The 23,997-nt window shown below is 42.7% G+C and overlaps 2 protein-coding genes across 3 annotated transcripts in view; one reads left to right on the top strand and one right to left on the bottom strand.

Moving 5' to 3' along the window:
• Positions 1–38: 38 nt before the first annotated feature.
• Positions 39–16,738, top strand: tm7sf3 (transmembrane 7 superfamily member 3). The gene is made up of 12 exons (XM_071502835.1): positions 39–379; positions 3,247–3,401; positions 8,331–8,481; positions 8,833–8,953; positions 12,145–12,316; positions 12,487–12,664; positions 13,039–13,125; positions 13,769–13,849; positions 13,986–14,138; positions 14,227–14,327; positions 15,142–15,304; positions 15,424–16,738. The coding sequence occupies exons 1-12, from the start codon at positions 292–294 to the stop codon at positions 15,675–15,677; spliced, it is 1,704 nt and encodes a 567-aa protein (XP_071358936.1). The 5' UTR covers positions 39–291; the 3' UTR covers positions 15,678–16,738.
• A 2,232-nt stretch (positions 16,739–18,970) lies between these two features.
• Positions 18,971–23,997, bottom strand: part of gas2l3 (growth arrest-specific 2 like 3) — a 28,306-nt gene continuing 23,279 nt past the window's right edge. For both annotated transcript variants that reach the window (XM_071502004.1, XM_071502005.1), the window contains exons 7-9: positions 23,851–23,992; positions 22,664–22,768; positions 18,971–21,948 (exon numbers count right to left, since the gene is read on the bottom strand). In XM_071502004.1, the coding sequence (XP_071358105.1) occupies positions 20,587–21,948; positions 22,664–22,768; positions 23,851–23,992 (1,609 nt within the window). In that variant the 3' untranslated portion in view covers positions 18,971–20,586. The remainder of the gene's footprint in view (positions 21,949–22,663; positions 22,769–23,850; positions 23,993–23,997) is intronic.

The following is a 23,997-nucleotide window of genomic DNA, read 5'->3' as shown; positions in this document are numbered from 1 at the left end:
TGTTCAAACATATTCAGGTAAGGGAGTCATCTTCAACACGAACGATCTTGGAATGTGTTCGGAGAGGGCAGGGGGAGCTATCGCGGGACCAAGCGGCGAGATTCTCGCCGAAACATCGTACTCCCGTCTGAGCGGCAGCGAGAGCGAAGGCAGTCCCGCTGGTCCTCCCAGCTCAGTCCAGCATGTCGCCGCGGTGTTTGCAGGGACCTCTGCCCAAACACAGGAGATGATGGTTCCACCGAGCTGCAGACTGAAGGGTTTTGTCGTCAAATAAACGAAGCAGAGGGGAAAATGTCTCGTAGGATTTGCTCTCCGCTGCTGCCGCCGCTTCTGCTGCTTCTTCTGCCCTCGATGCGTGAAGTTCAAGCTCAAGTGGAAAGTGAGTCGCTCGAGCTAGCTATTTTATATGCTGTCACTTTTCAGGGTTGTAACTTAATTTGTCCTTTTCAGGCTTTAAATCACATAAGTGGGGTTTTATACGAGGTAATTGTTTAGGAAACGGAGGTTGAAGGTCGCGTTTGGATTCATACATACTGCATGTAAATCACAGAGGAGTCACTCGCCTTATTATTGTGTAGCCGCAGTTAGCTTCATATGTTGATTCCTTACATTTAGACTGTGCTGTTTATATAACTTTACACATGTCAAAGCCTCGTACCTCAGCTACAGTGAAGTGGGGTTATCATTCACACACATTTTAACAGGATATATGGTAGTGAAAGGCGGCGGCGGTCATCACAGCTTCTACCCCCTTTAATATTCACAAAGGCGTATTAATGTCATAGTGTTGAGTTCATATCAAGTCACTGTTCATATTTGTTACAGTATCAAGAGAGAAGCAGTTCATTAAAATCAAATGTGACCAATCTGGTAAAAGTCAAATAGAAAAATCAACGCTCTTCCAAGTGAGTCATGCGGAGGAAACAAGTGGGGGGTGTTTTAAGTAAGTGTGATTGTGAAAGAAAGCACAGATGTCTCTGACAGGACAAATGAAAATCAATAGAGATCGATACAGACCAGATAAGTGAACACCAACAATAGCCAGGGTAGAGATGATGAAACAGGCGGGCTTGCTGCTCCACCATGTCTGCTGCAGTTTCACAGCTTTCAGGCACAAGTAACCAATGATTTCTGACAGTGTAAAATTATGTAGAATCTGATCACAAGAATTCAGTGTTTCCGCCTCTGTTTTTCTTCCTGTCAGGCTGGAAAAGCCTCTGAAATAGCATCATGAGACACTGACCTCTCAAACTGGAGCTGAAGAAATTCTGCTAGAGTTAGAAACGACCATTGAAGAGGGAAATTCACCCTGACATGTTGGATTACTGTACAGTTCAACAAATGAGTGAAATTTGTCTGCTTTCCTGTAGTCGTGGTCACAGAGGAGAACCCCTTCTCACCATCTTACTTGGTTGATATTTATTTAATATTCTGCCCTCTGTTTTTTCCACTTGTTCACGTGTCAGGGAAATGAAGGCAGCGGGTCACTCCTGAGCTGGAGTCTGACCAGCAAACACAGTGTCTGGATAAGGCAGCACGAGGAACCGGCAGTAAATCTAGTGCATTAGCGCATTAGCTGTAATTCTTGACATTCTTGCTCTTTGTGAGGGAGACAAATGTGTGTCTGAAATACAATAAGACCAAGCAGTACAGCACTTATTATAACATTACTGAATAATATGTAGGTTTGTTCAATGGTCTTCAAACAAATACTAAAAAAACAGTGCAAGTGATGTGATAAAACTATAGAAGTCAGTCAGAGAGATAACAGACTTTATTGATCCTAAATTGGGAAATTCTTGTGTTATTGCAGCGGGGAAGACAATAGAAATACCAGCAATGGATAACAAAACAAAATAAAATAGCTCAATAACCATTATACAAGGATAAACACAATAAATAACAAAATAAACAAGTTGGTATAATGGCTTCCAGGTATTTCAAAAAGGTTCTAGGTCATGTTTTGCAAGGTCTGTGCTGCACGCTTCACTACTGAGGACAACAAACAGTGAAATAAACCACTGATCAGAGAGAGATAAACAGCGAGGAAAGTTCAGTCTCACAGTGATAAAACCTGAACTGAAGAATAGGACACAGATAGACTGGGACAAGGACCAAATGATATGTGCTGCATTATAGTGTGGAAAAACAACTCCCAGTTTACTGTTTAAGTCTCAGCAATTTGTGAACCATTTGCCTCCATGAAATGCAAAGTATTAGCTCATAATTTAATTATCATTGTAAAACTACTTTTCCACAGAGCTGCACATTCTCCTCAGATCTAAGTGCTGGATCACTGCTGCTGCTGCGTAATAATGGCGTTACACATCAGATTGTTCCACTGAGACAGACAAGAGCCAGTTCATCAATAGTTAAATGATTATATCTGTTTTAATTGTAATAGACAAGAAGATAAGAAAAAGAAATCAGCTCTGATGTAAGCAGATGATCAGATTAAGATGTGCTTTACTATTCTACAGGTCCACAGGTCGTCAGGTAAAAGGTGAAGATGGTGTTGAAAAATTATTTTACTGAATATAACATGAACTTTAAAACTATGCACAGGTTTCAAAGCGCTTTAGACTTTTTAACAAACATCTTAAATGAGCATCTGGCATGTTGCAAAAAGGCCAGAAATGATTCTTATTACTTGCCTGAGATCCGTCTGTGACGAGCTGCCGACCTGGTTGGAGGTCGCCCACTTGGCTCAACACCAACTGTGAAAGCTGCTGAATTTACCGCACATGTCGCTTTGTGTCTGTCAGCTGTGACTCACTAAAACACCAAAACAAACCTGATGGCTTTAATTTAATATCATGAGCATCCACAGGCTGAGTGACGGGTGGACAGTGCTCAGTATATTCATTATATTTGTCTTGATCCTTTACGTTCCTGCTCTGCAACTTTCAGAGAGCAGCTCTTCCCAGACTCATCTGAACTTATTTCGTATGTTTGTATAAACTACTGATGAACTGATCTCGCCGTAAAGAGCTTATGTTGCACAATTTGTTGCAGCGTTGTAGTGTGCTGTCATGTCTAAAGGTTACAGAGGCTTCTCCATTGTTGAGACGGGTCTGCAGGAATGTTTGCGTAGCAACAATCATTAAATGACAAACATTATACAGCATAAACAGCCCAGGTTATATGGGGACAGTGTTGGGGCGTAGTTTGTACACCACACTTTATCAATCTACTGCAGTAATGTGATTTATACAAATAAATCTGACTTTTCCCTCTCTGTCACAGACCGGGTGATTTTCTTGCCGGGTACTTTCCAGAACGTGAACGTGTCTCAGAATGAGACGGTGCAGGCCGTGGTGTCCAGGATCGCCCCGGAGGTCGCCTTCATCACTCTGCAGTTTCACACGCAGCACCGCAATGCCACCCTCTCCTACACCAGGGTGAGAAAGTGTTATCTCACTAGTTTCACAGCTTTGAACTCAGAGTAACAGTCAGTAACAGGCCTGATGTGGTCAGCCTGAGCAGATGTGTTAGGAAGTATTATCTGGAGAGTCTCTGGACAGGAGGCACAGACAGGCAGTCACAATGATATTATACTGAGCTAAGAGAGATATATAAACTCAGTATTGAGCAGCTGCTATAGATAGATAGATGAAATACTTTATTAATCTCTTGGTAAAATTCAAAGAACGTATAGATAGAAATGAAAAAGTTGGATAAAGTGAATCTAACCAGCTGCTGGTTGTTTGCCTCATATCTGATGTACAGACATCAGAGTGGTATCAATGTAACTCTGGACAAAAAAACACATTTGTGAAAATGCAGAATTATTCCTTTAAGTTCACTTTAAAATCTAAACCCTACCTGACATGAATATTACAGCAGTATAATACAGGGATAAGACGATAAAATCAGGAAACAGATGCTGTTTTTTAAAAAAAAATATGTCGTACTTGTTGATGCTGCTCATGTTTTGCTTAAAAAATATCACATTTGCAGCTGCTGTGGGAGGGAAGTCTTCACTTGGGCCTGATGGGTTCAGATCCTCCACCACACAATTTGTAGTCTGAGTTAAAACAATAGCAGTCGTCTGAGTTCAAAGTGATGCAGGATTTAATGCAAAAAAAAAAATCAAAATACAGCAACAAGACCTGGTCTGGCCCTGGAAGCGACCTGAACTGTCTCCCCTCGCCCTCCTGTCACTATGCCGGTCTGCCTGACCTTCGTACCATGACACTATTGTTTCTTAATTTTTGGTACTTTCCATCTTCAGTCGAACATAATGGTGACTGATGCTCCCAGATACAAAAACAGGTTCCAGTCCCACTCTGTTCTATATTTTTTTGAGCGCACTTAAGGTTTCAAAAAATTAAATTGTATCAAACTTTATTCTGCTTTTGATGTAATAAAATAAATGATAAAATTTTTATAAAATTAATTATAGACACTAATCGTGATTATTTGCTAAAACATAACCATTCATGAGTAATTAATGGTCCCAATATTTTACACTTTTCCTATATTTTATTTGAACTCAATCATCTCAGTGTAGTTTTACATCTCCTCGCTCAGGCTCTGAGCCTCTCTTCTGATTGGCTGACTGTTGATATATGAGTGATGATATAAAAATATAGCAGATTTCAGGTAAACACTCAGAGAAACCAAATCCTGCAAGATTGGATGGTGGGTCCAGGTGGGCGGAGCTTGGGGCGTGGCTGAGAGCAGTGACTGCTTTGTTGTGACATCACAAAGTCCTGACGGCTGGTTTTAAGGCTCAGTTTCTGAATACAGGCTGTGTGCATTTCTCTGTGGACTGAGGCTTTGATACTTTCACAGTATTAATAAAGAACCTAGACCTGCTTTATAATCAAAAAACACATGAACGTCTATCTTTATACAATATGGGACCTTTAAACCTGATGAGCAAAAAATATTTCGCACATTTGCTTCATGAATATATTTGATATAAGCATTGAAAATGATTATTTTTGTTGCATTAAATAGGCCACTTGATGAAATAAGATACTGTTGCCATTTCTTAAGATGAAGGACCAAATGTTTTTCTCCAGATGTCTGTGAGTTGCTGTGGGTAAATATTTGTTTGTCGGGGGGGTGGGGGGGATGTTGCCATGGTGAACTGAAAGGCTACAGATAAACTTCTGTTAAAGTGGGATGAGACTGATGATATCAGGAGATGTCTACATTTCTTCATGTTTGTTTAGCTGCTGACATGCTTGTCGTGGTTTAAGGAAGGCACTGAGCGTGACATTACAGCATAAATGACTGGAACATGTAGAGATGAGGAGATGAAGAAGAAAGGTCAGGGATGGTAAGAGTTTAAGACGTTTCATTTTCTAAAAGTTGAATTTTCTAATCACTTTCTTGAGTGTTTCCGGACTTAAATGGAGTAACTCTATTTGTGGCTGCATGAAACAGTAAAAATGTGAGCTCAACTGTGAAATTGAAAGTACGCTTCAGAGTTTATGACCGGGGAGTTAGTTCTACCTCTGATTAATGAATGAGGCTTTGTGTGCAAGGTCGTCTGACCCACGGAGAGAAGGGGCAGTCAGCTGATGTACAGTCCCCTGGTCATGAGCAGCAGACAGGGCGGCCCTGAGGGAAAACCTCCTGGCCTCGGTCCCAGAAGTCTCGGGGGACAGCTCGGCGTGGGTCAGAGCAGCACAGACGGGCACGGAGCCTAATTTAGTTTAGCTCTGTTTTTCCTTGTGATGGAATCAGCAGAAAACAAGAGAAAGGAAAACACATCCATCTGATTGAAGACTTCCTCGCTGTCTCTCCCTGAAAAAGAAGAGGCTGTGACGCAAACGAGCATCAGATTGGGACATGGAGCAGATCAGTGTCAGCAAATCACCCAAATCTAAAAAGGAAATCCACTGTGAAAAAGAGGAAATGTTTCTAGGTTAATAAAAAGTTAAGATGCACACTGCAGACTTTAGTTTCCTTTATCTTGTTATCTTTCTTTAACTAATTTCCTTTTGCTTTTATTTTGATCACACGCGCTCATTCAAAGTAGCTGACCACTAGATCCTTTTTTATGTTTGTTATTTATTTTACCAGACATCATGTTATTGCTGCGGATTCTCTGGTTATTTCATCAAACTCTTCTATAGGATGTTTAAAGAAAAATCTGTCAGATAAACTACAGCGTGTAGTCTGCTGAATCACTCCTTCCTGTCGTACTAAGCTGTAAACCCTTCACACACTTGTGATTATAATATTTTGAAGCGGCTCTACCTCCGTGACATATTAGATAAATTCAGCGGAAACCACATCGAACAGCATGTCACTACCCACTTCAGCACTCGGAACAAGATTAGTGTCGTACAATGAAGTTATTGTATGAGCAGAGGGGCTGAGAGTCACTGGGCGAAGGGTTTCGACGCTGCCAGGCTCGTCGCAACAGCAAGTCAGCGTTTTGTTCACCGACATTATGCAGCAGCGTAGAATGGACCCTGAGGACGACATCTTGCCGTCTGTTGTCTGTCAGGACGTCGCCGTTCTGACTTTGATACCATGTCTAAGTTCAGTGTAGCAGCTGTTGCATGGTACACATATTTTAGCAGTGTCTCTCTTTGGTTTGAAGTCTTACCCAGGAAATAGCCCTGTAACATGATATCATGAAAACCTATAAAACCTTGTGTGGTCAACCAACTTTTTATCTCTTGCACACAGCTTTTGATGTTTTAGGTTACATCTTCATGTCAGTTAAATATTTCCCATGTTCTGTTCCTTTTGATGTTACATTTGGCACAACAGTGCAACTTGTAATGCAGCTTTTTATTTGACATTTTTGTGTTGTAGAAAATCCAGTAAAGAAATTTGGGAAAGTAAAATATTTCCATGAAAAACAAAATGCACAACAAATTATTGAAATCCAACAAGGTAACAAACACATGAGATATAATTTTAAAAAAAAACAAAAAAAAAAAACATATGAAAATATGCTTGTGTAATGTGAGCCCTTGGTCTTCATCAGGGTTTTTTGACTTTGCCTTGACACACGTTTGCCAGATTTTAGCAGAAAAACTTTTATTTTGGAATTCTCCATGGCCAGTTTGATATCCTCATGTAACAGTTAACATAAAAGAAAAGGCAGGAATTTTTCTTATTGTTAACAAATCCTATGAAAAGACCAAAACCAACAATGCGTTCGTCTGTCTCTCAATACTTTACAACCCCAATAATCAGTCAACACCATGACTGAGTGTTTCCACCTTGAACTGCAGTGAACCAATGACTCTCATAAAAACAGATTCAGACAGTCAGGGATTCATATGTCACAAAGCAAAGGAACCAATCCTGTCGATTTGTGGGGATGGGGGGGCTAAATAAACCCGAAACCTTGTCAGTACAGAGAGCCAGAGTTTGCATGAGCACAACCACTAACACTGTGTCAGCCACTGCCAGTTACAAGCTAACAAACAACATAAACAAACAAAAGATGCTAACTACAACTGTTCTGATCCGTCTGCTAGTCTCTGATTCTGGTCTCCACAGACTCCTCATCTGAGTCTGGGTCTGACTGAGGCTCAAACATGTGGCTGAGTCTCTCTGATGTTTCCTCCTCGAACCATCCTGATGCTCTCTGCTCTTTCACCTGGTGACCTGGAGAAACAGGTGGTGGGTGGGGCACAAGGCCTTTGTCAGCTGATGAATGCCACAATGATTTTACATAATGTTAAAAGAATCCATGTCCCCTATTACCTGTATGCAAGAGCTCATGGGTTTTCTTTGTATCTGACCTAACCTCCAGTACTGTGGGGAAAACAATAATAAAATTCAATCCAAAAAAAAAAAAAATAGCAGAGTATTTTTACAGAGTTTAAAATACATCTGGAGAGGAGCCTAAAAATAAAATACAAATATAAAGTTTCTTTTTTTTTTAAATGCTCAATAATTTCCTAAAAGAGCTGGGTATTGTAGTTTTCAGCAAATGTTACTGAAACAGGAGTAAAAAGTGCATATTTTAAGGGCATGGAATAATTCACACATGGTCACTACTGAGCGTTTGAGGCAGCAGGTTAGTGTGTGTGGGACTGGGTCAAAATAAACTACGGTGTGTGTGTGTGTGTGTGTGTATAGCTCTGGAGCACTGAAGAATAAGATGATCAGGCTTTGACTTTGCAGCAGGATCAGTTAATTGTTGGTTTTGTTGGCAGTATGAATATGACCAGACTTATCCTTTAAAATTGAGCTGTATGTGAACTTATCAGTGCTGCACTGTGCAGTTCAGCCTCACAGAGACACTTTCCTGCCTGTAGACTCTTGTTTTCTTACTGTTTAAGTAATTTTATTGCACTTTGTTATCTGTGCATCTGCTGACGCACTGACACATCTGTGTGCTTCAGTTTCCAGGCCTGGGTCTCTCTCTGACAGCAGTGGACTCAGGCCTCCTGTCAGCTCTCCAGCCCGGCCAGACCTCCCTCTCACTGTTCCTGTCTTCTCCTGATGGTGAAACCGTGGCAGGCACCGGCGTCATCCTCTCCTTCTCCAGCACTGGTAAGTCTTAAACACTCCTCTGGATGTATAATGTCAGGCCATTGAAAACCATCAGTGAGCATCCTGTTCCTCTTTGATCGAATCTTTCGTGAGAAGTCAGAAATGAGGAAGTTGCACGCTGTTCATGAAAACTGCGTCTGCAAGAGGTGATGTTTTTGACACTGAACTCTGAATTCAGTTGTGATTTTGACTTGAGGGAACTCATGCAGACAGTGACTGAGCACAAGCACTGATTTTTGCATGGTTGCTCACATGCCTTCCTAGCATGTTGAAACCTCCTCACTGGCAGGGTGTCACATCTTGACCTAACAAAATTTCTTATGATAAATGTGTCCGTTTTCCCTGTTTCAGACCCGGTCCCTGGAGCCTGTAACATGGAGTTCAACCTGGACATTGACCCAAATGTCTACATTCACTACAACCTTTATGAGACCGCAATCCGATTTGCACCAGCAAACTTAGGTTATGAGAGGTAAGGCACGACACTGATGGCATTATCTACTCCACTTCCTGTTCACCCTGTTCAGCCCGTTCAGCTACAAGCAGCAGCAACTCCGCTCTCATCTCTCATCTCTCTCAGGAGCTGCTGTCAAACCGCCACTCTGTTTATTTGCTTTGAAATGATGTCATGCTCTGTCACACAAACACAGCCTCCCCTCCTCCGCCTCCACTGCGGCTGATCGTACTCGCTTCATCTTCTCAAGAGTGTCTGTGTCACAAAGCTTCAGAGCACAGATGATCAGGGACCTAAATCTTTCTGTTGGGTCAAAAGCTGCACAGACTCTTGTCAGGTTTTGTTTATTTGCATTTGCTTTTGAGGAAGAGAAGCTTTCAGCATGGCTGCTTGTAGCTTTCAGTTCTTCAATGTGGCTGTTGTTGTTGTTGTTGTTGTTGTTGTGGTTGTGATTTCAGTGCAGAAAATATCTTGACAGATTTTTTGTAGCCAGGTGGAGTCAGAGCCCACCGCCCATGAATACCACTGGGCGAGTTATCAGCAGTCAGACAGCGCAGCACTTCAACTCCAAACAGTGTGTGACAGTGTCTCTGAAGATTCTCAGTCATCATGGTTAACTAAGAAGAGCTGAATGAAGGGGAACTGGACTTGGCTGTAGCTCCTTGTAGACTGTCCACCTCTCATCCCCTTCAGCTCTGACTCTCTTGTGGAGTCCCGGGTATTTGAACTACCTCTTGGATGAGAGATCTGTCCAATTAAGATTTTTGGATCACAGTGTGGCAGATTTAGTTTTCAGCTTATTAGCAACAGTTATTTGGACAAATAGTAGTGCCTTTGTCTGCTGCTCAGCCGCTGTGTGTAGGAGTCTACTTGTCCGACATGTCTGACTGGTTGAATTGATTAACATCAGGTGAGGAGTCCACTTGACGACCACACCTGCCCTGCTTTCAAATATCCACCCTGTGTTACTTTACAGACAAGTTATACCTGAGATTATGCACAGTTGTGTTTACAGTGAAGAAAACACATGCGCAGTGCACTCTAAATTCAATTTTTGATGATTGCTGTACCTGATTCCACAAGACACTCTAATACTAATAGTACAAGAAACTACTAGGTTTTGCAGCTAATACACAAGAAATCAATGTATTTCTCTTCTTGTACAAACAAGAAAAAACAAAATACATATTATAAGCTCATATATAAGAACTGCAGAAGGGCCTCTTTCACTTGAATGGAAGTTGCTCATCCAGAACACAAGACAAAACAAGTTTTCTAGCTCATTAGTGTTTCTACCCATGCATTCACTCCATAGACTTTACATTGTTTGTCTCTACAAAGGAGATGCGCTGCACTGCATGAGAGACATGGTGGTCACACCAGATACCCCCAAAAAATGATACCAAGCCCCAGTCACACAGTTCAGTGCCTGATAAATGTCTGTTTTCAAAATAAAACTGTACATTTTAAAGTGGCCTTTAATTGTGACCAGCCCAGGTCACACCTGTGCAATAATCATGCTGTGTAAGCAGCATCTTGATGTGTCTCACCTGTCAGGGGGGTGGATGATCTTGGCAGAGGAGAAGTGCTCACTAACACTGATTTAAACACATTCGAAGAAATTTTGAGAGAAATACAACTTTTGTGTGGTTAGAAAAAGTTTTAAATCTCAAGAAAAATGGAATCAAAGACAAGTGCTTTTATATTTCTGTTCAGTGTGCCTAATAAACTGGTGTGCTACATTATGCAGATACTGCAGCGTAAACAGGCAGACAAACTGTGTCAACACAGCCACAGGATCATGAACTGAGACTCTGCACCTGTTTACATTTTTCTCTCTACGCATAACAACATGATCAGCTGTCCCAGATTCCCTCCCTGAAACCCTAGACACATTAACGTTAGCGACATTCATTAAACAGCCTTAAACACACAGTAACAGTGTGAACTGTCTAACCTTAAAACTGAGATTTATTCCTGCAGCTAACAGCTAATTCTGCTCCGAGCTAAAAGCTAATACTGCTGTAGGCTAACAGCTAATTCAGCTCTGAGCTAACAGCAAAGTCTGCACTGAGAAACCAGTTAATTCTGCTCTTAGCTAACAACTAATTTTGCTCTGAGCTAACAGCTAATTCTGCTCTGAGCTAACAGCAAAGTCTGCACTGAGAAACCAGTTAATTCTGCTCTGAGCTAACAACTAATTTTGCTCTGAGCTAACAGCTAATTCTGCTCTGAGCTAACAACTAATTTTGCTCTGAGCTAACAGCTAATTCTGCTCTGAGCTAACAGGCAGATTTCCTTCTACACATAATGAACATACATACAGAGCTACATAAACACTCAAAACCTGGTTAGAATTAGTTTGTTATACATAATTAGGACACAGATTTTGTCCCACAATGCAATGCACAAGGAAAAAGGACACACTGTGGATGTGGGTGTTGCAGGAAAATCTCTGAAAACCAATAATAAGGCATTAACTCTGTGGTGAAACAGTTTGTTTTCTCCTCTCATGCTTCCACAGTTTCCCTCTAGCTGACCTGTGTCAGTCTGACATCTGTCGGGAAGTGTGTTGCATCATTTCCTGTTAGAACAAAACAGTCAGATGAATGAATATTTTGTCCACTAACTACTCACAGAAGTGAACAGTGCAGATTTGTACAGTGTGAAGGCTCAGTCAGTGATGAAAAATGAACACTCAGGACTGAGTCTGCCGCCACGTTCAAGGTCCTCGACATCAGTGTTGTGCAGTGAGACAGAAGTAAACTGTGTCACAAAGCAGGTTTAACTTCTACAGCTGCAGTAGGTGCCTACGTGAAGCTGGTGCACTATACACCTCATTCATGTACTGGAAGAACGAAATCTGTAGGTGTCAAGATAGGAGTTCCCACGATGCACTGGTAAACCACTGAGTTACAAAGAATGACATTATATAAGAACCAAATGATATTAGGTTTCAGTTTTAGTGTCCTCACGCTCGTTCCCTCATACTCACCCCCCCCCTCGCTCTTTCTCTTTCTGCCTCTTTTCGATGTGTCAGTTACATGACCTTCAAACATATATTTCAGATGAAGTTTTTACCAAAACCACACAGCCTCTGGCCTCCGATCAGCTCAGTTAAAAATTATTTTCTGTTTGAGACTCTAACATCAACTTCACTGACTTGAGTGAAACTTCAGTTTGATTAAACTGTCTCTGCTCTCTGTCAGGGGTGCGTCTCCTCCAGCCTGCGACGAATCGACAGGGACCAACACCCGCTGGCGACTGCAGTACGACGTCTACCAGTACTTCCTGCCCGAGAATGACCTGTCAGAGCAGAGCCTGTTCAGTGGCATCCAGGCCGTGGCTGACATCCAGGGCATGATGGAGAACGGCAAACGAGTAGGCACAATGATCATTTTTTTAGTTGCATGTTTAACTGTTTAACATCACAGCTCTGCTTTAATAATAATAATAATAATAATGATAAGGACAAATAACACAAGTACAAACATGTGACGAGGCAGCTGACTCTCAGCTGGCTGACGTTTCATCACCCCGTCTCCCTGCAGGTCATGACACTGTTATCATCAGACATGAGCATGGCAGTATTCAACTCCATCCCCGGCCAGGGCGTGGTCTACTCGGTCATCGTCAGAGACCCGCTGTTGAACACCTCGGCCTCCTACGTCCCCATCCACACCTACGCCTGCAGCTTTGCCTCCACTCTGGACAGCTGTCAAACACTGGGTGAGCTCCTACATCCTCCTGGATCTTATCTTACAAAACAGATTTGTGAAAACTGTTGTGTGAAAAACCTGTAATTAAATCGTTTTATTTTGGTTCCTCAGCGGCGACAGTCAGGGGTGAGAGACATTATGTTGTTGTCTGCCCCTGAACTGATTAGATTTTGGTAGTCAAAGGTAAAAGGTCAACTTCACTGTGACGTCATAATGTTCTGCAAAAACACCATTATGTTGATATTACATCTCTTAAATAGTCAAAAGTAAATCTTTAACAAATAGCAGGAAGCTTGTTTGAGAGGAAAAGTGACAGCAGGTTTGAACTTGAGCTAAATGTTTTGAATCCAGTAAATGATTGATATGTATTTGTTTAATTTCCAGGAAAAGTATCGACAAAGGTTTTTTTCACCATCACTGGCTTGGCCGGTCTGTTCGTCTGTTTCTTTGGGCATCGATTCTTTAAATGTGGTGAGTAGTTTGACATTTCTTCATGTTACTTTATTATTGTGTTATCATAACATATATGTTAATATTATTAATACACCATTGCATAGCATTTATATTCCAGGAGACCTCTACAAAACACAGGAGAAGTGTAAAATATGGGACCTTTAAGTTTCTCTTAAACTTGGCTTTTTCAGTCACAGGTCACTGTAGGTTCAGCAGAGTAGATCAGTGGGGTCAGAGGTCATGCTTGTAAATCTTAATTTCCACATAGAAACTTTAAAAAAAAAAAAAAAGATTCAAACAGAAGTAAAGCTCTGACACAGTACAACAAACCAGTTTGGCTGCCTTTTTTTTTTTTTTTTAATCAGAACCTCTTATCGGGCTCCAGCAGAGGCTCTCCTCCTCTCACATGGTCTCCCTCGCATGTGATGCAGAAATGTATTTGTTCCAAACTCAAACCCATGACTATGATGTTGGGATAAATCTGAAAGTGCCAGAGTTGGAGGAGGCGATGCAGAAGAAAAGCTTTCATCCAGTTCCAGCAGCCGAGCTCTCAGGAGCATTAGTGATGTGTGTGGAGTGAGGTGGCCGACACGTCTGCTGTAATGAACGACTGTAATGTCCTCTCTGAACCGGTGTGTCCCGTCTCCTCTCTCTGTCACAGAGTTGTTTTGCATGGGGTTTAGCTTCGCAGCGTTTTTCTTCTTCGTGCTGATCACACGGACGACAGAGCTCAACTATGACAGTGAGTCTTCTCCACTTTCTGTCTGATCACATGATTAAAGCCACGATGTGGAGACTGAAACATCTCTAACTGCAGTAGCAGTAATGCAATGCTGTGTTTCAAAATAAAAGTCCTCTGGACTGTCATCCCTCTGCAGTTCGCCTGACCTTGTCAGCAGTGATCGGTGTGGTGGGCGGGGTCATCCTGGTGATGAGCTGGTGGCGTTTCGGGTCAGTCATGGCCTGTGTCGTCGTGGTTGGCCTGATGCTCGGCTTCCTCATCGCCTCTACCGTCCTCTTCACTCCTCTTGGTATGAAAAAGCTCCAGACATCAGTGCTGGTTTATTGTTGTTTTTTGACGCTGTTAAAAAAGGCTGTTGGGTTGTGGTCTTCCTCCAGGTGACATTGATGTGTTCAGACGTTCAGATGTGGTTTTCTGGGTGACGTTCTGCTGCATCATGATCATCGTTCCCCTCTTCTTCGTGCGTTGGCCCAGAGAGGTAACAGCACTGAAACCTCTCACCACAGCTCTGTAGGATTGACCTTCTTCTATTTGGCGTCATCTAGTGACAGAATCAAGAATAACACTGTGATACATTAGTTTGACAGATGGTGTTAACACACTAAAGTTTTACTGCACAACAAATATAATAACTGTAACTAATTTGGCTCAAAAGTCACACACAGGTGTGTTTAAAGGATAAGTTCAACTTTTTGGAAAAACAGATACACGGCACATGTCTTATTAATGTTTTAGTTTTTAAATCATTACCACTCTCATGTCTGATTGTAAGGTAATGAACTAGAGATGATTGGCTTAGCTTAGTTAGCATAAAGACTGGAAACAGGGGGAAATAGCTACCAACTCTGTATAAAAGTCTAAAAGTCTTTTCTTATAAAATATACATATACTAGCATATTTCTCAAAATGTTGAATGTTCGTTTAACAAGATTCTTCTGACACTTGATGTGACAGGGTTGAATTATGTTTGTGTGTTGTGGGTAGTGTGTGCGTTATGTATGGTGGGACATTCAAATGAGAGTCCATAATAATAACAATAATAATAATGATAATGATAATAATGATATTAATAACAATATATTAATAATAACAAGATACAATTCACAGCAGCGCTCCCTTACTTGTCCTCACTGTTCATATGACTAGTTTTATTAGGGATTTATTGTGAAAAAAAAAATTGCAGAAATGATTACAAAACAAATTCAAGATATTGTCTTATTTTGAAATATTTTTGTTGTGTTTCAGCAGTGATGTTTGACAATCAGCTAAAGTCCAGATGTTTTCTGTTTCAGGGCAACATCATCACATGTGGCGTGGTCGGTGCTTACGCTGTGGTTCTGGCCGTCAACGCCTACATTTACACCAGCCTCTCCTTCATCACACTGAACATCCTCAAACGCTTCCTCAACAACAACTTCAGCGCAGTGTTCACTGACGTGCCGTTCCAAACCCTCGGTGAGTTCACGCCTGAAGTCACAGCTGAGATATTAAACTCTGTGACGCCAACAAACAGATTTCATCTCTCTCTCTCTCTCTCTCTCTCTCTCTCTCTCTCTCTCTCCCTCTTCAACCAGACTACATCATGATCACGGTGTGGGTGGTGCTCGGCGTCTGTGGCATCGTCCTGCAGCTGTACCGTGAGCGCTCGCGGCCGTTCTTCCCGCCCAGCCCGTACCTCATGTGGCTGCAGGAACGGGAGCGCCGCAAGACCAACGTCCTGGACCCAAGCCACCACTTCCCGCCGCTGCCCAACCGGCTCCTGGCCCGAGCGCGGCAGCTCACTAAGCGCATGGAGCCAGCAGGAGAGCACACGCCTCTGCTCCTGTGAACCTCCAGCGTCCTGGTTGCCTCTGTCTAAAGGCAGCGGACACACAGTCGCCGTCTGTGGTGCATGTTTGACTCGGGGAGGCTCAGACGCCCGAGGCAAGAGGAGGAATGTTGTTCCTGACTGATGCGGGGATTTGACCCCATCTTATTAAACACTGATGATCTTTTATCTGGTGGAGAAGAACTAAAGAAATGTTCAATGTTGTCGTAGCTGTTGATGCTTCTGTCGGTTCTGCTCATTTTACCATTTGCACTAAAGTCACAACCAACTAAAGATTCACACAGCGAGGCATCGGGTCTCTGCAGAGCTGGATTAATGCAACCAACCTTGTTTTTTAAGGGTCCAGACAAAACATTTGGTGCTTACAGGTCACCACATCCAGTCATGTTTTTGTAGTTTGGTTTTAAAGTACACCCTTGGGCCAGACCTTTAATAAATATACTGTGTACCTTGAGCTAAAACTAAAATTTAAAGGATAAAGCTTCTTGTTTACAGATTAAACTCTGAACGTGCCATTTATCCCTTAATGTATGAGGATCAGTCAGCAGTTACAAATGAGGTCATGCAGGTCACAAACAAACAAAAACTGACAAAGTAAATAAATACAGTAATGCACTTCTTTCCTTTTTAGTCCTCACACAAAATAAGAAGAAAACTATTTTTTCAGTCTCTGTCAGAGCAGACCTTTTAACTCCTGCTTACGCGTGTTCTTGATCAGACCGTACTCTGTAGTCCGGTCAGTCTTCTTGTACTTTGCACACTGGATTTTAATATATTTAATGTGTTTTTTTTTTTTTTGTGTAGGAGTACTGATTGATTATCTGTTGATCTGTGAATCTCTCACCTGTGTGCCACGACGTTTCTCAGGGTTTTACACTCAGCTTTTAGACCACGATGCACTGAGACAACGTCAGTATTTTGTTCAGCTACGCAGCTGAACCTTCTGGTCTCATGTCTTTTTAGAAAAAAACAAAAAAAAATCCAAAACAATATGCATTGAATTCAGTTATCATTTGTAATTCAACATGTTTTGATATTTAATAAATGCCTACAGGTAAAAACTTTTCGTCTGTTTTTGCTTTATTCTTCAACTTTTCACATCTTAACCAGTGTGTGTGTGTGTGTGTGTGTGTGTGATTGACCCCTTCTGTAGGCACTTGTCAACTTTTAATATAAAAGTAGTGACTTAGCAGCTTTAAAGTTATTTCTGTTCCCCAAAAAAATCTCCTTCATTTTTAAACATATTGACCTCTAATGCTCATTAATCCCTGATTTTTGCTGTGGACGTGGGAACCCAGTGTCTGAGTCCAGTATCTCCTGTACGACTAATTAAATTAAATTACATTGGCCCTGGGCCTCAGTAAACTAATCAGAGTTAATAACAGCTGCCTCCAGTCAGACTGAGGAGCCCCATCTGACCGACACTGATATACTGTATTAAATACAGTGATTACATAAAGTTTTAGATTCATAAATCATAGATAGGGAGTGGTGCAGTATACAATCTTTTTTTTAAGTCTTCTTTTATTTATTTGACTTGGAAAAAGGTTTTATTTCTTAAGAGGATGTGAAGACAATGGGGCTGCTGTAGTTAGAGTTACTAATATTTTTTTTCTAATATCTCTATTTAAAATCCAATACAGTAAATCTCAACATACAACTAATTCAACTATACTGCAGTACAAACAGTGCATACAGTACATACATGCTGACATTAGAACCACTAGAGGGCAGCACAGTCCAACATCCAGCTGTAAGTGGCTTTGGGTTTGAGAGAAGTTTCTGACTTTCATGCTGGAAATTATATGAACTGGACTCAAGTGTACTGATACATATGACTAAAAAGAAATGAATTCAGCTGTTCTAGTGAGTTATTATTGTCTATTTCCTGCCTCTAACAACTAAAGACTTTTACTACTATTGTAATGATGCCATTCCCTGATGTGTGACGTTGTTACTTTAACACTGAATTGTCTCTTCTCATAGGTTTTTGTCTTTGAATGAAATCACAGGAGTGTTTTTCTTCCATATATAATCCACTGATGAAGGTCTGTGTCAAATAACAAATGGGGTAAACGGCTTACATGATAATTTTGAAAAGAAAGAAATAACGTTGATATAAGTTGCTGTTTCTATGTCTTTATACTCCAGTTCTATTCAGTTTGATTAATTTATGGTCAAAACATACATCATTTCATTGTTTTATCAGTATTTACATTCTAAAGTGAAATATAAGAAGAATCTTTTATTTATTTATTTTTTAAATCAAATGTAAACTTATTAACATTCTACTAACACCAAAATTGTACTAAATACTATTGGTGGTCGAAGCCCCTAATTGGCCATTGGCTCCAACAGTGAGTCAGTGCCAATAGACTCTCATGTTAAAATGTCCAACTTTACAGCAGAAACAAACATGTTTACTGCTTTGTACAAAAAATAGTTTGTCTTTACAGCTAATTTCATCCTTCATGACAAATGTGCGGGGCTGAATTTTTATATAACTCACCTGTTTAAATTTTAGTAAGGCTTAAAGTTATGCATAATTGAGGGTGTGGCCACTTTGAGTGACAGGTGGGTTACGTCACAGTTGGCTAGCTGCTGGCTGTCACCTCAACTAATTGTTACTGAACGTGACCTGTTGGCCATGTTTCTGGTGTTGAAGGAGTTTTCATGTTAATTGACGAACAGAACCTGAGGAAGTCTGTGCTCCTTGTTTTCGTGGTGGGTAAAATTTTATTATTATTTTATTGTTAGCACTAGTTAGACACTATTGGTGTCTGAGCTCACTTTACATGGCTTGTTAGCTTAGCTTGTTGTCTAGCTAATTAGCCAGCATAGGAATTAGCCTTGGGTTAGCCTTTGAATAAGACGACCAAATGTGCTAATGATGCTAATGCTTGTCAGAAGTATTAAACCGGCATATACTGAAGCCTCTGCTCCACACACATCCCAACTCTTGGTCCAGTTTTGGATCAGCCAGGTGTTAGGCTGAGTCAGGCGCTGCCAAGATGGCAACAGAGCAGCAGCCCACTCTGAACTTCAAAACTCCTCTTCAGGAACCTATGGGTGCGGTCATGGAGGCTACATCCATCTTTATCAACAGTTTATGGTTTACAGTTGAGCTCTAATCAGCCAAATTAAAGAGTCACCTGTGTGGGTTAACATGGGCGGTGCAGGATCTGTAAATAATTTGTAAAGTTTTAAAGCTTTAGAGGAAACTAATCCTCAAATATATTTGGAGCTGAGTGCAAAGTTCACCATAACAACATGGTTAATAAGACACAGGCAGATTATTTTTAAAACACTTGTCCATTTATTAATCAAAATGACAAACAGGTAGCTGGAACAAGAGACACAATCAACAGAATCAACATTCAAACTGTGACAAACACAGAGGTTTCTGTAAAGTGCCAAACAAGAAAAAAGCCTCACTGGTAACATATTGTATATATACACACACACACACACACACACATACACATACACACACACATATACACAAACACCACATAGAAAACTAGATTTATAACACAAAAAAATTAGAAACCATATAAAAACAAGTCTATACCAAGTAGATTCTGCTCTAAAATGATTCTGGCCGCTGAAAGGCCTCGTGAGTGTTTCCTGTTTAAAAGAAAAGAGGCGTTTGATCAGTAGTTCATCTGTAGTTCATCTCTGGCTTTTCTCTGAGAAACCAAAGTAACGAGTGCTCGTACACACTGTGCAATTTTCATGAGTAAAAACCATTAAACCCCCCCTCCACCCACCCACCACAACCACCCCCATCATCTAATACATTCTACTGCCGCTCAGAAACGAGAGGTTTCTGATGAAGGCACACGACAGGAAGGACCATTCCTGATGGCGCTTTGTACGGCGCCACCTAGATATCATTTATACAAGAGTCCACAGTATTACTATCTGAACGTCCACCAGTGGAAAGTCTGTTCTCACCGGGGAGAAAAATCAGAAACCATGATTTGTGTTCCAGTTGTGTAAGTTTGATAACACACGTGAATAAAAACGGATGTTGTTCCTTAAAGATGTTCGACTAAGTGCATTTTACTACGTCACGGCTCTGTCCTGTGACCTCGCGTTGAGCTAGAAAAGCTCAGAGGTTGACATCTAAACATGATTTGTCAGTTCAGACAAATCATTTCTAACGGCTGTACTTGTTAAAGGAGCTACATGTACGTTTGCTATTGCTACATAGCCAATGTTAGCATTAACAGCATTAGCATTTCAGCCATCATTGCAGAGGTTATAAGGTTATAACACGTCCTTTGGGTAGACTGGACACTACAGTGACTCGGTATCAGAAAGTGATGATACGGTCCAGCGGCAACAGGGCTAGGTGGTTAGCATGCTAACTTCAGTAAAAGGAAAGAAGACAGAAATGGAAGTAAAAAAAAGAGTTGGCAACGTTGGTGTTGCTTTCCACCTCTGGAGACAGCGCTTGGTAAGAAATTAATAAAGTCTAATAACTAAACTGGTAATTAAACAGCTGTTAATGCTAACCTTGGGTATGTAGCATTAGCAGAACTTACAAATAGCTCCATAAAATGAAGGTGAAAATGTAAACATTGTGCAAGCTTTAGTGTTAATTGAGTAAATGGAGCTGAACTCAAAAAAACCCCCCAAAAAATTCATCACAAAGACAAAACAAAGAAAGCATGACATCTTGACCCTTTTGGATTAAAAATAAAAAATAAATGACTATTAAATAACACACAAAAATCAACAAACAAAAATAAATTTGCAGAACAATTTACGGTCAAAAGTGAGAAGCTTTTTCATGAGGATTAATTAGTGACGACATTTGTTCGTTTGGAGAGTCTGAGCTCCAACAAGTGCTGGTTTGTGATAAGAAGCTACGTCACCAGTCTGCTGCTCCCAGTCCGCCCAGTTACGTCTTCTGCCTCCTCTTATTGTTCATTTCGAAATAAGCATCCTCATTTTTGCCCTTGCACTGCGGGGTCTTCTTGCTGACAGTGGGCTGGGTTTTAACAGCTTTGACATTGGGGCTGGTTTTCTGAGGGGCCAGGGCTTGTCCTGGAGCTGGTTTGGGTTTTAGAGTCGACTTTCCGTTGCCGGGGTTGGTTGTGGCTGCTTGTTTACGCCCCGCCGTCTGGACTGTGGCTGGTGTTTTCTGATTGGCTTTGCTGGCAGGAGAGGGGCCCGTGTTGCCCCCTGGGACCCGCCCAGGGGCAGCAGCGGTACCTCGTGGAGGGGCAGCGGCCTTGGTCGGGGCCGGGCCCTTGGCTTTGGCTGTGGCCTCTTTGCCTTTTGGCAGGGAGCTGGCAGGTTTTGGCAGCACTGGGGAGGCTGTCCGGGAGCTGGGGGTGGGGGTTCGGGACTGTGGCGTTGGCGTCACTGCAGCTCGTGTGGCTGTCCGCGCTCGCCTGGCTGCCTCTAGACGGAGGCGTGAGGCTGGGGAGCCGGGGCGGCGCTGTGCAAGGCGAGAGCGCTGGCTGGCGCCCGTTGGGGGCCGGGCATCTTTAGGGGTGGGTGCCCGTACTGGTGCAGTGACAGGGCGAGGCACAGTGGCAGTGGGAGAAGTGCAGGGGCTGGAGGGTTTGGGGCATTTGGAGGACGGCTCGGGGCAGACGGGGCTCCTGGGCTGAGAGGCGGCTCCACGTGGTGATGGTCTGAGCTTCAGTTTGGTGGCGGGGTTTGGATCTGCGGTGACAGGTGATGGAGCTGCTGACGGAGTCAGAGCTCTGCGATGGAGCTGTGCAGCCTGACACCCCGGACTCGGGGACCGTTTGCAGGAGCTTCCCACAGGAGTGGAGGGCAGAGAGGAGGAACCTTTGGTTGTGACGGGCAGGGGCAGCTGGGTGGGCTTCCTGGGGGAGGAGGGTGTCATCTGGAGGTTCTTCTTGGGTGCTGCGGCAGCACCTTTCCTGGGCAGCGTTGGCGTGCAGGCTGGAGAGGCGGTGTAGGAGCGAACCATCTGACCTGCAGCGCTCACAGACGTCTGCTTACAGGCGGAGCCAGAGAGGGAGGAAGATGATGACGTGGAGGAGGATGAAGAGGACGAGGAGGAGACGAGGTTGTTGACAGCAGCAAGGGGGTCCATGTCAGGAGGAGGTGGAGCTGCATTGCCATGGTGACCACCCAGGCTGGGGGGCCCTTTCTGAAAGGCCAGAATCTTCTGCTCCAGAGTGGTGAACTGCAGAACTCGCAGAGGGTCGTATTTCATCAGGAAACCACGCAGTGTGTCCCAGCCGCCGCCCACACGCACCATCACATGTTTACCATGCAGCATCTGAGGAGGGAAAACCAAGCATTAGCTACGAAGGAACAGACACAAATTCCCAAAACATTCTCCTCAGAGCTAAAAATGAGTCCTGAGGATTGGACAGTGGACGGTGCTGTAATTAAGATGTAAGCGCCTCACACAATCCTCTGCTGTTGAGTAACAAGCTTACATGTGACCTATCACAGCCTCGGGTGAAGCCGTGAAGACTTCACTGCCAGCGCACGCGCACACACACACACACACACACACACACACACACACACACACACACACACACACACACACACACACACAGGCAGCAGTCTGTGTTGTCAGTGTGGATTCTACTGCACTTTTTATGTCACAGATTTTGTCCGTTAAGTTTGAAAATACAGTTCAGTATTGTTTATCTTGCAGTTACTGAACAGTGGGATTCGTGTTTCTTCACCGACACCCACAGGGAAATTCTTCTTCTGCTGGGCAGTGAGGTCAAAGGTCAGACTAAATCACAGAATAGCTGACTTTGTTCCACTGCTGCTTAAGGCCGTTTCATCAATTTATTCATTCACAACCATCAACCACTTTTTACCATCTTTATTTACAGATTGTCTGCTGCTCTGGTTTCTACACTCTGACAACACGTTTGTAGAAACTCAAAGTGAAATACAGATTATTCAAAAGCTGGAACAACTTGAATTAGAGGAAGTGTGTGTGTTTTTGTGTGTGTGTTCAGAGCTCTCACCCGAATAAAGATGGTCTTGTCTCCCAGCCTGTAGCGTCCCTCAGACAGGTACTCAATGGAGACTCTGTTGGAGCAGTTGCAGGGCGGGTCGTCCAGGCCGTGCTCCTACAGAGGACAATAGAGAACCATGAGTCCACCATGTTGGTCGTCCTCAACTCTCTGGCAGCCATAATGACTGTGTTTATAAACATGTGACATCTAATTATTTTATAGCCTTCATATCTGTCGGTCTGGGTTTAGCACGCAAGCATTTTACAGTCAGGACATAAATCAGTCTCATTATTTTATTGTGATACGAGTTATGGTTTCAGTTATGGTCTTTTTCACATTTCATTTTCCCTGAAAAAAAAAATTGTATGATTGGATAGTATGTAGTATGATAGTATGATTTGTAGTCCTTCATTTATGGTCTGTTGTGATTTTACCTTTATTTAAAAAATAAATTAATTAATTTAAAAAATGCAGCTCCCAAAAATGAGACACAACTGATACTAACAGGATTTTGCCAGAAGCTGCTTTTGTGTTGCTCCTTCAGTGTATGAGGGAAAATATATTTGTGTTTCAATATGAGTTGGTGGATGCTTTTATCCAAACTGCCTTCCACTTGAATGAGTGCAGTTATTTATAGGCCTGCTGTCTCCTCTGGGAATAAAACTCCCGACAGAGAGAGAGGCTCGTTTTACCCACTGAACTGGACATGGGAATAACAATCACTTACACTGATGTACAAACACAAAGTTCACCGCGCTCCGTACTTATGGCTGTGTGACGACGCGTATCTGCATCCTGGAGGTCACATGTGACAGTGAGTCACAGGACGCAGGCAGAGCGTCACGTGGTCAGCTGTGATGTGTCATGCACCCTGTGGGGCGTCAGTGAAGCGGCAAGAACCACTGCCTGCCGCCATCTTGGCTCGGCCTCAACTGGGTCACACATGTACCACCTATGTGATGCAAACGTGTTCGGCTGCAGCCTTTACGTCACACAGAGGAACACGAGACTGCACATGAGTTTATCGACCGTCTGTGTGTGGCCGGCAGCGAGACAGCTCATCGATACCAAGAGTGTCTGGGGGGGTAGTAACTTGAGCAGCTAAGTCCTGCGCTTCCTGCAGCATAAGAGTTTAAGTGGAAGGGGGGGGGGGCTCATTTCCTGTTTGTAAGTTCATGCTGTCAGTCAGAACTCACTCCAGGCTGGTAGAGGCCGCCGTGCTGGCAGCACACGCTGAAGGTCTTGACGGCCGGAGGCGGCTCCTCCGTCATCAGCAGCGTCTCCTCCAGCTCGATCTCCTTCTCCAGCTTCACCAGCACAGGAGGCTCCACGCCGTACCTGAG

The sequence above is a fragment of the Trachinotus anak genome, unplaced genomic scaffold, assembly GCF_046630095.1.
Source record: "Trachinotus anak isolate AG129_WGS33_773 ecotype Australia unplaced genomic scaffold, CSIRO_AGI_Tana_v1 ptg000018l, whole genome shotgun sequence".
In the NCBI taxonomy this organism is placed as follows: Eukaryota; Metazoa; Chordata; class Actinopteri; order Carangiformes; family Carangidae; genus Trachinotus; species Trachinotus anak.
This window is presented reverse-complemented; position numbering and strand designations above follow the sequence as displayed.